General features: G+C 39.1%; 1 protein-coding gene across 1 annotated transcript; it reads left to right on the top strand.

Annotated features, from left to right (window-relative positions):
• Positions 1-85: 85 nt before the first annotated feature.
• On the top strand, positions 86-10,025 carry LOC307035926 (glucose-induced degradation protein 8-B homolog). The gene is made up of 5 exons (XM_079675793.1): positions 86-300; positions 1,439-1,566; positions 4,817-5,013; positions 6,949-7,146; positions 8,907-10,025. Exons 2-5 carry the CDS (start codon positions 1,446-1,448, stop codon positions 9,078-9,080), a joined length of 690 nt encoding a protein of 229 aa, XP_079531919.1. The 5' UTR covers positions 86-300; positions 1,439-1,445; the 3' UTR covers positions 9,081-10,025.
• The last annotated feature ends 6,111 nt before the right edge of the window (positions 10,026-16,136 follow it).

The raw sequence follows: 16,136 nt of genomic DNA, 5'->3' as shown, positions 1-16,136 counted from the left end.
ATATACACAGTTTTATCGCAGTTCGGTGGAACCGCTGCACTGACCATAACTGTTCCTCGGCAACCGTGACGTCACTCTCTTTACCAATCGCAGAGCTCGCCGGACTGCCGCTCCTCTCGCGAGATTATCACATTAGCTTGGTTAGTTAGCTAGCCGTGAAAAAACAGATTGCCTGGTTTCCCCGGCTATATTTTTACACTTTATTCTTCTTAAAAGGCACTAGGAGGACTCTGCGCGTTTCTGCTGGGATTGTGTTTGAATATCGCCCGTAGGAAAGTATCATCTCCGCGTGTTTGTACGGTGAGTTGGGAAAACGCGATGCTAAGTCACGTTAGCATCGGAGGAAACTGGTTTGTTTTGGAACCTCTTAATTATTATTTTAAAAGCCAATTTACTGCAAAGATCCTGTTTTTTTTATTTCCCTATTAATGTGGTGTTTTTATCATTATCACATGTTGATATTATGCATCTGTATTTGTCTGTAAGGCTGTTGTTAGTGCAGATACAAGCTGTGACCGAGCTGTGTCGGGCTTCGTTTGTTTTGATTTTGTTTCCTCTTTCCAGCAGCATGTACATATTTATACATATTTATTTTATTATCTTGTGTGCTTATTTTTACTTCACGTCTCTTTGTGCATATACATCTTATTTAATATATATTTTCTTTCATTCTAATCTCTAATTAAGTTACTGTTACCAAATCAGGTATTTAAGTTGAATGTAATAAAGCATTTATGATTCAGATTTTAGTGCAGCAGAGCTGAAAACTAAGTTCATTTACTCAAGTACTGTGCCTCGGAACACATTTTGAGATACTTTTACTTTATTTGAGGATTTACATTGTATGCTACTTTGTACTTCTACTCCCCTACAGTTCAGAGGTACATGGTGTACTTTTACTCCACTCCATGTATTTAATCCCTTTAGTTACTTCACAGATGTGGATGAATGATATGAAATATAATCAAGTGTTAAATCAGACTTTAGTTCCACCTGGAGTAAATCCACCAGCTACCCTGCAGTATACAAAGTCATTCAAACTAGCTGCACCTTTACCAGCTTTGAGAACACTTTCATGATCAATCATTAGAAAACATATCATATCTATTATTCTGAAATGGACCAATCTGCACAACGAATACTTTTACTGTCGCTACTTTCACTATATTTTGATGAGAATACTTTTCTACTTTTACTTGAGGAACATTTTGAATGCAGGACTTTTACTGTAACAGAGTATTCCTACTCTCTGGTACTTCTACTTTTACTCAAGTACACGATCTGAGTACTTCTACTTTTACTCAAGTACAAGATCTGAGTACTTCTACTTTTACTTGAGTACAACATCTGAGTACTTCTACTTTTACTCAAGTACACGATCTGAGTACTTCTACTTTTACTAAAGTACACGATCTGAGTACTTCTTCTATCTTTCCAGGATCCTAATGATGAGTTATGCTGAAAAGCCAGAAGACATTACGAAAGAAGAGTGGATGGAAAAACTGAACAATGTTCACATACAGAGGGCGGACATGAATCGGCTCATTATGAATTACCTGGTGACAGGTGAGGATGGATACATCATTTATTATTAAGGATTCACGTAATGTGGAATTAGGATAATCCTGATTTTATTTTTTGTTATTTATTCCCCTTTTGTACCAGGGAAACAAACACATCTTTATTATAAAATTAAATAACTGACCTATAATTATTTTTTAATCAGCGTACATTTAATCTAAGATCCTACTTTTAATATCAATACATGGAAAAATAGCTGCTTTAAAACACCTTTTAAGCTGCAATTCAACAAACTACTCATGAGAAGACAACAAAAACATTTGAGTTAAACAGAAACAATAATTGGATAATTTATTAATTGTTAAAATGCTGTTTGAAAGGTCCCCTATTATCCTGTTTTTCATCAATATATCACAGGTCTCAGATATATCCAGAGCCTGTCTCTGATTGGCTGGAACACCAAACAGATCATTGCAGCATTACCCATAATCCCCTCTGTTTCAGCCCTGTTTCCAAAGTGCTGATTCTCTGTCTGTTACTTTAGATGAAAATAAGGAGCCCCTCCCCACGCCCCTCTGAGAGACATTTGGTTACAAAGAACTCAATGGTGCTCTAGGAGGAGATTCAGGTGATAAGGGGGGGGGGGGGGGGGGGGTTACCTTGGTTGCTGATTGGCTAATGGTTACTCAAGACAAAACATCGTTATGACATCATCAAGTGGCCAAAATCTGATCAGCTCATTTTCAGACAGGTTTTTTTAGAAATGGATCAAAAAGAGAGAGAATCTTTGTTCCTGAAACTTTCAGAGTCTCTTTCCACAGAGGGGACACATATTGATGTAGAAGAGACATGGAGAAGAGGGGACACGTGTTGATGTAGAAGAGACATGAAGAAGAGGGGACACATGTTGATGTAGAAGAGACATGAAGAAGAGGGGACACATGTTGATGTAGAAGAGACATGAAGAAGAGACATGAAGAAGAGGGGACACATGTTGATGTAGAAGAGACATGAAGAAGAGGGGACACATGTTGATGTAGAAGAGACATGGAGAAGAGAGGACACATGTTGATGTAGAAGAGACATGAAGAAGAGGGGACACATGTTGATGTAGAAGAGACATGAAGAAGAGGGGACACATGTTGATGTAGAAGAGACATGGAGAAGAGAGGACACATGTTGATGTAGAAGAGACATGGAGAAGAGGGGACACATGTTGACGTATATTCTGGTTTTAGATTGACAACAGCAGACTTTAAAAGGACCTCACGTTGGACTCTGCCCATCCATAAATCTACAGAATAATCTGCATAACAAAAATGAAAACATTAAATAGCATTTCTCAAACATTTAGAAACAAAAATAGATCTTTATTTTTCCTCTTGTGTTTGTTATTCAGAATGTTCCTCTTCGCATTTCCCGTGTCCAACTGTAAATATCCAAAACAACATTTAGACATTTAGTGAAATGAATCCAACAGAACAGATAATCATTGATCAGTAATAGTGATGGGAATTACGGCTCTTTGAAGGGAGCCGGATCTTATGGCTTTCAAAGAGCCGTTTTTTGAAAGGGGGCGGGGCTAATAGGTTTATCTGCGAAATAATCACCAGGATAATGATTGGCTGTATTGCCAGACCTAATGTAAATAATCTGCATTGTAAACATGACACAAGGTGGCGCCATATCCATGTCAACATGAATTTACCCTCTGTATGTGTTCAGTAAATAAAGTTGCCTTCCCTTGAATGAAATTCACACAACTCTTAATATTAGATACTGTGTTTTTAAGTGGCGATGGAGATTATTAGTTGACCCTGCTTTAAAGGATATGTTGCCTTTACAAATGGTGCGCTTTATCACTGCCTGGGTTTTGGTTGAAGTGCATCCAAGTGCTGCTGCGTTTTCGCGTTTGGCTCATTTTCCATCCGAAAAACACGTCGTCTACCTGTCCTGTACCACTTGTTATGACTTCTCTCTCGTGTATTCCCTTAAGACCCACCCCATCTCACTCCTCGTGCTAAAACCTACCAATCAGAGTAGGGGCGGGTCTTCACAGAATACGTTTGGGGAACAAAATCAAGCTTTTTAAAAGGCGAGTGGATTTTGGCAGGCAGTGAGTGCGGACCAACGATTGAACGATAACAAGAACGGAATCGGCTCGTTCGCGACCGACACATCACTATCAGTAAATACCTCTCGTGTCCTGATGGCTTTCAGAACACGTTACAAGTCTGAAATCAGATGATGAATTCATTCTTTCCTGTTAACGACTGCCTATAATATCAAAGTCAACGTCAACTTTATTGTCAATCTTTCAGTTTGTGTTCACAGAGAGATCGAAATACCGCTTCCCACAATCCAGAATACAAAAACAAATATGAATATACCTGTATACAATCAAAGAAATGTATATGCACACATTAAGACCTAAATAAAAGCACAACAATCAATGTATACAAAATAACAGTAACAATAAATAATAAGTGGACTAGTGGAGTACTTCGTGACCACAGAGTGTGAACGTTGTGATCAGCAGTTTTAGCGCAGTTCTCAAGTGAAGGGGGGGAGTCTCCCTCCGCAGCCGGTTGGCGTAGTTTTGGCACAATTCCATTGTACAGACCGATGTTAACAGCAGCCCTGTCTGTGTCGTCCGGTGATCTAACCGCCTTCTGGAAAAGCTTCACAAGTACGTCGGTACGCAAGTGCCGGTACGCATTTAAGATTACGCACATAACCTGCGTACCAGTTATGTGCAGCCCTCTACTACAGCAAAAGTATTCTCCGTCGGGACTTCCTGCAATAACACCACGCCGTTAGCTTGATTCTGATTGGCCAGAAGACATTATCAAAGATGTTTTATTGAGAAGACGATCACTACGTGACAAAAGTTTTCAAAACCGTTTCTGGTCTTCGGTATTTCCAGACAAGTGGCTGCTGAAATCAATCTTACTAACTGCTGTCTGTGCAATTCTCGGCGCGAGTTGGCGGACTTTATTGTGTTTACTTTAACATCATTTTTCATGGTGGGGCTAAGCCATTTCTTGGTATGGGTGTAGCCTACCCCAGCCATACCCTGGCGTTGCCACTGGTGGGATGTATGGAGTGGGCCATTCTGCACATACGTTAAATGCGTTAAATATTTTAACGGAAATTAATTCAAAAAATGAATTACCGCCGTTTACGCGATCATTTTGACAGAATTAATAATAACAGAATGTACATTAGTGCGAGACTGTCCGTAGCAGCAGAAAATAAATAAATATCTTTGCCTATGCCTGTGTCTGCTCTACAGAAGGGTTCAAAGAAGCGGCGGAGAAGTTTCGAATGGAGTCTGGCATCGAGCCGAGTGTGGACCTGGACTCTCTGGATGAGCGGATAAAGATCAGAGAGATGATCCTGAAGGGGCAGATCCAGGAAGCCATCGCCCTCATCAACAGCCTGCACCCCGAGCTACTGGACACCAACCGCTACCTCTACTTCCACCTGCAGGTACAGGGCCCTTTGAAATGATATATTAACTTATAAAGTGCTCTTCAGACAGACATTAAAGCTCTCCTATCATGCAAAATGCACTTTGTAATGTCCTTTACAGATGTGTCCCAGGTGTGTCGGGGAACTCACGCAGCGTCAGAAAATAAAACCCTCTCTTTTCCTCCGTACCCAAATCTCTAAAAACGGGGGAACAACGGAGCTGATCCAGATTTGCGTCCGATATAACGTAATATCTGAAATGTGGACCCACGGCCCTATCAGAAACGTTGCTATCAGAAACAATGGCCGACTGTTTTGGATGTAATATGGTCGGTGTTTACATTAGCATCGCTAACACTCAGAGCTAACCTGTACTGGAGAGCATGTGTGTGAAGAAGCAGGAAGTAAAAAGGAACTCACCTTGTGGTATAACCGGCAAGAGAGAAAGCCTTTGAGCTCCATACTGTTTCAGAGATAATCCTTGATGTGGTTTGGAACATGATGGTGTTTCATCACGGCAGCATTTAGCTGTAGCTCGTAGAATTCTGAGCAGGCATTAGCTCCACCTCCTCTTTTTTTTCAAGCTAAGGACCCCACATCAGCGTTTCTCTAACAGCTGAAATAGAGGGATATGAGGGATTTCTAAAATGCATGATCTGTTTGGTATTTTGAGCAAAACACTTTATAGACATGTTTTTGATATTGGTATCTGAGACCCATAATATATGCCTACAAATATCATACCGGTAATAGGAAACCTTTAAACCAGATATTTCAAAAAGTCATTAAACAAACAGTTAGATACCATGATCAGTACAGATAACACTACAATACCTAAAAAGCCCATCAAGTATTTATCACTTCATAACGAAGAGACCAATATTATTGAGCGCTTATGAGTCCGGCTGCAGCTTTGAGGAGGACGGTGTAATGCAGTAAACCAACCCAGATCAACTTAACGCATGAATTACTGTTTCTACTTTTTCTAAGAATTGCATTATTGCAGTTTGGTTCATTAATAATGGAAGAAAGATGTGAGCCTGAGGCGGACTCTAGATAAAAACCAGAACACATTTCTGAACAGCAGTGACATCGACATGTGTCCCCTCTTCTCCATGTCTCTTCTACATCAACATGTGTCCCCTCTTCTTCATGTCTCTTCTACATCAACATGTGTCCCCTCTTCTTCATGTCTCTTCTACATCAACATGTGTCCCCTCTTCTCCATGTCTCTTCTACATCAACATGTGTCCCCTCTTCTTCATGTCTCTTCTACATCAACATGTGTCCCCTCTTCTCCATGTCTCTTCTACATCAACATGTGTCCCCTCTTCTTCATGTCTCTTCTACATCAACATGTGTCCCCTCTGTGGAAAGAGACTCTGAAAGTTTCAGGAACAAAGATTCTCTCTCTTTTTGATCCATTTCTATAAAAACCTGTCTGAAAATGAGCTGATCAGATTTTGCCCACTTTATGATGTCATAACGATGTTTTGTCTTGTGTAACCATCAGCCAATCAGCAACCAAGGTAACCCCCCCCCCCACCCCCCCCTTTATCACCTGAATCTCCTCCTAGAGCTCCATTGAGTTCTTTGTAACCAAATGTCTCTCAGAGGGGCGTGGGGGAGGGGCTCCTTATTTTCATCTAAAGTAACAGACAGAGAATCAGCACTTTGGAAACAGGGCTGAAACAGAGGGGGTTATGGGTAATGCTGCAATGATCTGTCTGGTGTTTCAGCCAATCGGAGACAGGCTCTGGATTTATCTGAGACCTGTGATATATTGATGAGAAACAGTATGACAGGGGACCTTTAAGTCAGTATTGAAGTGTAGAAAGAGCTGTTTGAAACATGTGGATTGAAGTGTGTCCTGATATGTCATTAAATATGGAAGTGTTGTGAAACTAGACAAACATGTAACCGACCCCCTGCTTGCTGTCCGTTCCCCCGCAGCAGCAGCATCTGATCGAGCTGATCCGTCTGAGGGAGACGGAGTCGGCGCTGGAGTTCGCTCAGACTCAGCTGGCGGAGCAGGGCGAGGAGAGCAGGGAGTGTCTGACGGAGATGGAGAGGACGTTAGCGCTGCTCGCCTTCGACAACCCCGAGGAGTCGCCCTTCGGAGACCTGCTCAACATGATGCAGCGGCAAAAGGTGCGCAGGTTAAATAATCGCACTGATCAAAGTCAGCTTCATCACCAAGAATTTGACATGTGTTATACATACAGAACATTTGATATACCGTTTCTCGCAGTCCCACAGTGTGACGTATAACAAAAGGGCCTAGATAAACGGGGGATACAACTAAGTAATAGTAGTCATAATTACTAGGTAGTAATATATATTTTTAAACACAATCAACAGAACATGAATTTGACATTAGTGCAATGTGAGTGCCCCCTGGTGGTCCGTGAGTATATTGGTAAAATGTCACATTTGAAATAAATAAATACATTTAAGTTTTCCGCACTCTCCCGGGAATATCTCCGCAATGGAGCGAGTTTAAGTTTAAGTTTCGATTGCATGATATAGCCCAGCGCAACCCCTTCCTCACACATGTTGCCACTGGTTTGTACCATTTTCAGGCGATTTGTAATCTGTTCTAGAAAAACAATGTGTGTTTTTATATTTGTGGAGTTAGGTGGTCCGCGAGTGTTTTGTTATTGGTTAGGTGGTCCTTGGTATGAAAAAGTTTGAGAAACACTACACTAAAAACTATAGAGCACACTACAGGAGAGGGGACCCCTTTTAAAAAAGAGCATAACAAGGAAATAGTCAAGTAAAGTAGTCCCTTGTTAAAAATTGCACTTGAGTAAATGTACTTAGTGTGGAGGACATTCTAATCGCCCTGAGAGAAACTGATAACTGATTCTTTGACAAAGTTTGTCTTCTGCTATATTTATTAAAGTAATAAAGAAAGTCAAAACACAAGTGGAATCGATCTCAAATGCAGGAACAGAGCAACTTCATGCTCAGAGGATCTCTAGAGAGGTTCTGAGTCTGTGTTATACATACAGGAATCTCGAGATACCGTTTCCCGCAGTCCCACAGTGTGACATATATACATAAAACAAAAAGGGCCTAGATAAATGGGGTATACAACTAAGTGATAGTTTTAATACGTGCTGGTTAATAATATATTTAAAATGTTCAAAGTGCAGTAGCAGCGGAGATGGGCAGAATAGTGACTGGTGCTGGATGAGGGAAGGTTGTGTGTGGGGGGGGGGGGTTAAAGTCCAGGACCACTTGGGGCAGGGGGGAAAGGTGGGAGGCAGGGTGGAGAGTTCAGGGGAGAGATGTCAGAGGGAGAGAGGGAGGGGAGAGAGTTCAGCATCCTGTCGCCTGGTGGAGGAAGCTGTTCCTCAGCCTGGTGGAGGAAGCTGTTCCTCAGCCTGGTGGAGGAAGCTGTTCCTCAGCCAGGTGGAGGAAGCTGTTCCTCAGCCTGGTGGAGGAAGTTGTTCCTCAGCCTGGTGGAGGAAGCTGTTCCTCAGCCTGGTGGAGGAAGCTGTTCCTCAGCCTGGTGGAGGAAGTTGTTCCTCAGCCTGGTGGAGGAAGCTGTTCCTCAGCCTGGTGGAGGAAGTTGTTCCTCAGCCTGGTGGAGGAAGCTGTTCCTCCACCAGGCTGAGGAAGCTGTTCCTCAGCCTGGTGGAGGAAGCTGTTCCTCAGCCAGGTGGAGCTCGAGCTCAGGCTGCTGAACCTTCTCCCTGAAGGCAGGAGGCTGAAGAAGCTGAAGAAGCTGCTGGAGGGGTGGGTGGAGTCCCCCACAATGCGGAGTGCTTTGCGGGTGAGGCGGGTGTTATATATGTCCTGTAGTGATGGGAGTGAGGATATTTAAACTTGTTTTTAAGACTTGTGAATGTTTGGCCTCAAAACAACACGTAGTGACCCTCCCCCTGTGTCTGTGTGATGTCCAGGTGTGGAGCGAGGTGAACCAGGCGGTGCTGGACTACGAGAACAGAGAGTCGACTCCCAAACTGGCGAAGCTGCTGAAGCTGCTGCTGTGGGCCCAGAACGAGCTGGACCAGAAGAAGGTCAAATACCCCAAAATGACAGACCTGAGCACGGGAACCATCGAGGACCCCAAGTGAACCGCCCCCCCCTCTAACCCCCCCCCCCCCCCCCCTTAATTTATGACCAGGCAGTGACTGTGTGACAGCCAGGTTTGTGTATAAACAGATGCTAACTTCACGTTTCATTCATGGGAGATAAAACGCTCATCGTGCAAACTGTAAATTGCTGTATTTACAAAATATAAATGTCGTTTACTGATCCTGGGTTTTGGGTTAAATCTCGGAGACGACAATTCAAATAAAGCCTGAGCCAGGAGTATTATTTATTTTGACCCTGAGACTTTATCTTACCCGAGAGAGAGATGGTGGTAATACAACAGAGGGGAGGAAAATAACGATCACTGCTTCAAATCAGAGTTTAACATTTGAAATTTCATATACGCAAAATGTGAGTATTTTTCAATGAAAGGGAAGGAGACACTTTATTAAATGTAACATAGTTTTAATTAATATAGTATTTTATGATTTCTTGTACAATATGTCTTTTGGGATGCCTTCGTGTGAGAGGAATACGTCCCGGGTTCAAATCAGAGAACGTTTCCTCGCTGAGTTTTTAGCCCCTCCGGTTTCTTCCGAGCCAACAGTTTGCAACAAATATGGATATTTGGTTTTGTTTTGGGGGGGGGGGGGGGGAGTCTGAGAACTCGTTTCTTTTTGGTACGTAATATAAAAACAAGACATTCTGAGAACATGCCGTCCATTTTTAAAGCCGTCAGTATTCTCTCACGCATGTAAATGTTTTTTCAACGGGGAAAAGTCTGTTGTTTGTGCTTGTTTGTTTTTGTTTACTTGCTGCTTGTTGTCCATCCTTAATTTATTTTAAGGTTGTATTGTCTTTATAGATATATTGGCTTTGACAAATACTGAAACCGAGAGAGCTCACGTCCCTTTTATTATTCCACATTTTTAAAGAGCAGATTTGCAAATATTAAAATAAACAAAACTTTTGTGAACCATACGAAATGTTTTTCTCCATTTTCTGGGTTTGAGGGAAAATCCCCCGTGTTTATAAAAGAGTACTCCTGGAACTGCTACAAAAATATCACTCGTGCTTCAACCTCAGGATCCATGTATCTGTGATCCTCTCCAGAATGGAAGTAGTCAAAACAAAAAAAGAGAATTTGTTGGTCCAAAAATCCTGACTTTTTCCTCAAAGATCTGACTTTTTTTTCTCGAAATTCTGACTTTTTCTCAAAATTCGGAACATTTAAAAATTCCAACTTTTTTTTACAAAAGTATGACTTTTCCTCAAATCTGAATTTTTCTCAAAAATCAGAAAAATTCTGACTTTTTTCTATAATTTTTTTTTAATATTCTGACATTTTTCAAAAAAATCGGAAAAATTCAGATTTTCTCAAAAATCTGACTTTTTTATAAAAATAAAAATTCTCAATTTCTTCTCATCTCAAAATTCTGTCTTTTTCACAACAATCTAAAAATTCGGACTTTCTCGAAACATTTCAAAATTCGGACTTTTTCAGAAAAATCTCAAATATGACTTTTTCTCAAAAATTAAAAAATTCGGACTTTCTCAAAACAATCTAAAAAAACTGACTTTTTCTGAATACTTAACATCTTTAATAATCCCTGGTCACCGGCTTGATCTTGAATCTCAGGATCCATGTATCTGTGATCCTCTCCAGAATGGAAGTAGTCATCACATACAGAGCATCAACTAGTTCCTGAACAGTGTCCTTCACATGCTGATATCCAAGAGAGGGAGTTACACAGTCACAACATGGAGGAATAGAAAGCAGTATTCAATGTTTACTTCAGATTAGCTCCACGTCAGAAATGAGCATGCTTGTCATATGTCTCTCTCCATAGAGGCTGAATCATCATGTTAATCACAGAGCTATCATATGCCTCAAACAGTCCTGATGCTCTTCTAGGTAATCACACATCCTGTCATGTTCACAGCTACAGTTGATACCTTTGTTATCATGTGACTCATGTTGGAAGAGGACATTCAGTATTTTCCCAACAGTTATTTTCGGTATTTACTTGACTATTCCCAATTTTTGCTACTCCACACACTCACTGGCCACTTTATTAGGAACACCTGTGTAACTGCTCGTTAACGCAATTATCTAATCAGCCAATCACATGGCAGCAACTCAATGCATTTAGGCATGTAGACGACCTGGTGAAGCTCAGACAGAGCATCAGAACGGAGACAAAGGTGATTTAAGAGACTTTGAACATGGCATCAATCAATCAGACTTTATTTATGAAGCCAAATATCTCACATTTGACATTTCTCACAGTGGACTTTACAGTTTGTACAGAATATGAATACGACCCTCTGTGCTTGGACCCTCACATCGGACAAAGAAAAGGAGGATCCCTCTTCCAGGACAGACAGACAGACGTGCAATAGATGTCGTGTGTAAATTAAAAAGATAATACAATGACCTCATAGTCACCTATTATGCACAATCCTCCTCCTTGGATCTCTATCCAAAATAAAACATCGGAACAACAAACCCTCTCCTGTCCTTTTCAAGGGAAATATGCAAATGTTATTCATGCCCTCACAAGCTGCCTTTTCCTACTTCATATTGATGACCAGCTTCTATCCCTTTTTATTTTGAAGGCATACATTTTACAGTATTTGTACACAGTAGTATTATAACTTTTAATCAAAAATACACAAGTTGTTTTGTTAGAGTAAAATAACTTGTACTCCAAAAGAGAAGTGGTTTCAAGAACTTTATAGAAACCTCATGACAGCTTGAAATAGGTTTGGTGATATGCTGCGGCAAAGTGTTTTGATCTCTATCCAAAAGACATACTCTCTTTACATAACATGTAATTAAGCTGACGCAGAAACCATGAAGACTGAAACTCAGAACACCAAGGAAAGATCAGATGTCAGCTAATCATCAGCTACAGGACCTACATGAACCTTTTCAAGTCTTTTTTGGGCATTTTTGGATGGAAACAGCCGGGTTTCAGTCTGCAGAGTTTCTGCTGTCCTGATGGCATGGAGAGCTCTTTCCACCGTTTAGGAGCCAGCAGAGGTGAGAGGTAGCAGAGTACAAATACTTTGTAACTGCACTTAAGCAGATCTTTCTGGTATCAGTACTTCACTCCACTACTTATTTTTCTGACAACTTTCTACTTCTTACATGTTGAACTCAAATACCTGAACTTTCTACTTCTTACATGTTGAACACAAATACCTGTACTTTCTACTTCTTACATGTTGAACACAAATACCTGTACTTTCTACTTCTTACATGTTGAACACAAATACCTGTACTTTCTACTTCTCACATGTTGAACACAAATACCTGTACTTTCTACTTCTCACATGTTGAACACAAATACCTGTACTTTCTACTTCTTACATGTTGAACACAAATACCTTCACTTTCTACTTCTTACATGTTGAACACAAATACCTGTACTTTCTACTTCTTACATGTTGAACTCAAATACCTGTACTTTCTACTTCTTACATGTTGAACTCAAATACCTGTACTTTCTACTTCTTACATGTTGAACACAAATACCTTCACTTTCTACTTCTTACATGTTGAACACAAATACCTTCACTTTCTACTTCTTACATGTTGAACACAAATACCTGTACTTTCTACTTCTTACATGTTGAACACAAATACCTGTACTTTCTACTTCTTACATGTTGAACTCAAATACCTGTACTTTCTACTTCTTACATGTTGAACACAAATACCTGTACTTTCTACTTCTTACATGTTGAACACAAATACCTGTACTTTCTACTTCTTACATGTTGAACACAAATACCTGTACTTTCTACTTCTTACATGTTGAACACAAATACCTGTACTTTCTACTTCTTACATGTTGAACACAAATACCTGTACTTTCTACTTCTTACATGTTGAACACAAATACCTGTACTTTCTACTTCTTACATGTTGAACTCAAATACCTGTACTTTCTACTTCTTACATGTTGAACCCAAATACCTGTACTTTCTACTTCTTACATGTTGAACCCAAATACCTGTACTTTCTACTTCTTACATGTTGAACACAAATACCTGTACTTTCTACTTCTTACATGTTGAACTCAAATACCTGTACTTTCTATTTCTTACATGTTGAACACAAATACCTGTACTTTCTATTTCTTACATGTTGAACTCAAATACCTGTACTTTCTACTTCTTACATGTTGAACACAAATACCTGTACTTTCTACTTCTTACATGTTGAACACAAATACCTGTACTTTCTACTTCTTACATGTTGAACTCAAATACCTGTACTTTCTACTTCTTACATGTTGAACTCAAATACCTGTACTTTCTACTTCTTACATGTTGAACTCAAATACCTGAACTTTCTACTTCTTACATGTTGAACTCAAATACCTGTACTTTCTATTTCTTACATGTTGAACTCAAATACCTGTACTTTCTACTTCTTACATGTTGAACACAAATACCTGTACTTTCTACTTCTTACATGTTGAACTCAAATACCTGTACTTTCTACTTCTTACATGTTGAACTCAAATACCTGTACTTTCTATTTCTTACATGTTGAACTCAAATACCTGTACTTTCTACTTCTTACATGTTGAACTCAAATACCTGTACTTTCTACTTCTTACATGTTGAACTCAAATACCTGTACTTTCTACTTCTTACATGTTGAACACAAATACCTGTACTTTCTACTTCTTACATGTTGAACTCAAATACCTGAACTTTCTACTTCTTACATGTTGAACACAAATACCTGTACTTTCTACTTCTTACATGTTGAACACAAATACCTGTACTTTCTACTTCTCACATGTTGAACACAAATACCTGTACTTTCTACTTCTTACATGTTGAACACAAATACCTGTACTTTCTACTTCTTACATGTTGAACACAAATACCTGTACTTTCTACTTCTTACATGTTGAACTCAAATACCTGTACTTTCTACTTCTCACATGTTGAACACAAATACCTGTACTTTCTACTTCTTACATGTTGAACTCAAATACCTGTACTTTCTACTTCTTACATGTTGAACACAAATACCTGTACTTTCTACTTCTCACATGTTGAACACAAATACCTGTACTTTCTACTTCTCACATGTTGAACTCAAATACCTGTACTTTCTACTTCTTACATGTTGAACACAAATACCTGTACTTTCTACTTCTCACATGTTGAACTCAAATACCTGTACTTTCTACTTCTTACATGTTGAACTCAAATACCTGTACTTTCTACTTCTTACATGTTGAACTCAAATACCTGTACTTTCTACTTCTTACATGTTGAACACAAATACCTGTACTTTCTACTTCTTACATGTTGAACTCAAATACCTGTACTTTCTACTTCTCACATGCTGAACACAAATACCTGTACTTTCTACTTCTTACATGTTGAACTCAAATACCTGTACTTTCTACTTCTCACATGTTGAACACAAATACCTGTACTTTCTACTTCTTACATGTTGAACACAAATACCTGTACTTTCTACTTCTTACATGTTGAACTCAAATACCTGTACTTTCTACTTCTTACATGTTGAACTCAAATACCTGTACTTTCTACTTCTCACATGTTGAACACAAATACCTGTACTTTCTACTTCTTACATGTTGAACACAAATACCTGTACTTTCTACTTCTCACATGTTGAACACAAATACCTGTACTTTCTACTTCTTACATGTTGAACTCAAATACCTGTACTTTCTACTTCTTACATGTTGAACACAAATACCTGTACTTTCTACTTCTTACATGTTGAACACAAATACCTGTACTTTCTACTTCTTACATGTTGAACACAAATACCTGTACTTTCTACTTCTTACATGTTGAACTCAAATACCTGTACTTTCTACTTCTTACATGTTGAACACAAATACCTGTACTTTCTACTTCTTACATGTTGAACACAAATACCTGTACTTTCTACTTCTTACATGTTGAACACAAATACCTGTACTTTCTACTTCTAACATGTTGAACCCAAATACCTGTACTTTCTACTTCTTACATGTTGAACACAAATACCTGTACTTTCTACTTCTTACATGTTGAACACAAATACCTGTACTTTCTACTTCTTACATGTTGAACTCAAATACCTGTACTTTCTACTTCTTACATGTTGAACACAAATACCTGTACTTTCTACTTCTTACATGTTGAACACAAATACCTGTACTTTCTACTTCTTACATGTTGAACTCAAATACCTGTACTTTCTACTTCTTACATGTTGAACTCAAATACCTGTACTTTCTACTTCTTACATGTTGAACACAAATACCTGTACTTTCTACTTCTCACATGTTGAACACAAATACCTGTACTTTCTACTTCTTACATGTTGAACACAAATACCTGTACTTTCTACTTCTCACATGTTGAACACAAATACCTGTACTTTCTACTTCTCACATGTTGAACACAAATACCTGTACTTTCTACTTCTCACATGTTGAACACAAATACCTGTACTTTCTACTTCTTACATGTTGAACTCAAATACCTGTACTTTCTACTTCTTACATGTTGAACACAAATACCTGTACTTTCTACTTCTCACATGTTGAACACAAATACCTGTACTTTCTACTTCTTACATGTTGAACTCAAATACCTGTACTTTCTACTTCTCACATGTTGAACACAAATACCTGTACTTTCTACTTCTTACATGTTGAACACAAATACCTGTACTTTCTACTTCTTACATGTTGAACCCAAATACCTGTACTTTCTACTTCTTACATGTTGAACACAAATACCTGTACTTTATACTTCATACATGTTGAACACAAATACCTGTACTTTATACTTCTCACATGTTGAACACAAATACCTGTACTTTCTACTTCTTGCATGTTGAACACAAATACCTGTACTTTATACTTCATACATGTTGAACACAAATACCTGTACTTTCTACTTCTCACATGTTGAACACAAATACCTGTACTTTCTACTTCTTACATGTTGAACACAAATACCTGTACTTTATACTTCATACATGTTGAACACAAATACCTGTACTTTATACTTCTCACATGTTGAACACAAATACCTGT

The sequence above is a fragment of the Notothenia rossii genome, assembly GCF_949606895.1.
Source record: "Notothenia rossii genome assembly, chromosome: 4".
Lineage (NCBI taxonomy): Eukaryota > Metazoa > Chordata > Actinopteri > Perciformes > Nototheniidae > Notothenia > Notothenia rossii.
The sequence above is the reverse complement of the archived record's forward strand: the minus strand, read 5'-3'. Positions and strand labels throughout refer to the sequence as shown.

Coding starts and splice junctions, on each gene's coding strand:
- LOC307035926 (XM_079675793.1), top strand. CDS start 1,446: ATGATGAGTTATGCTGAAAAGCCAGAAGACATTACGAAAGAAGAGTGG. Junction 5,014..6,948: donor ACCTCTACTTCCACCTGCAG/GTACAGGGCCCT, acceptor GTTCCCCCGCAG/CAGCAGCATCTGATCGAGCT. Junction 7,147..8,906: donor ACATGATGCAGCGGCAAAAG/GTGCGCAGGTTA, acceptor TGTGATGTCCAG/GTGTGGAGCGAGGTGAACCA.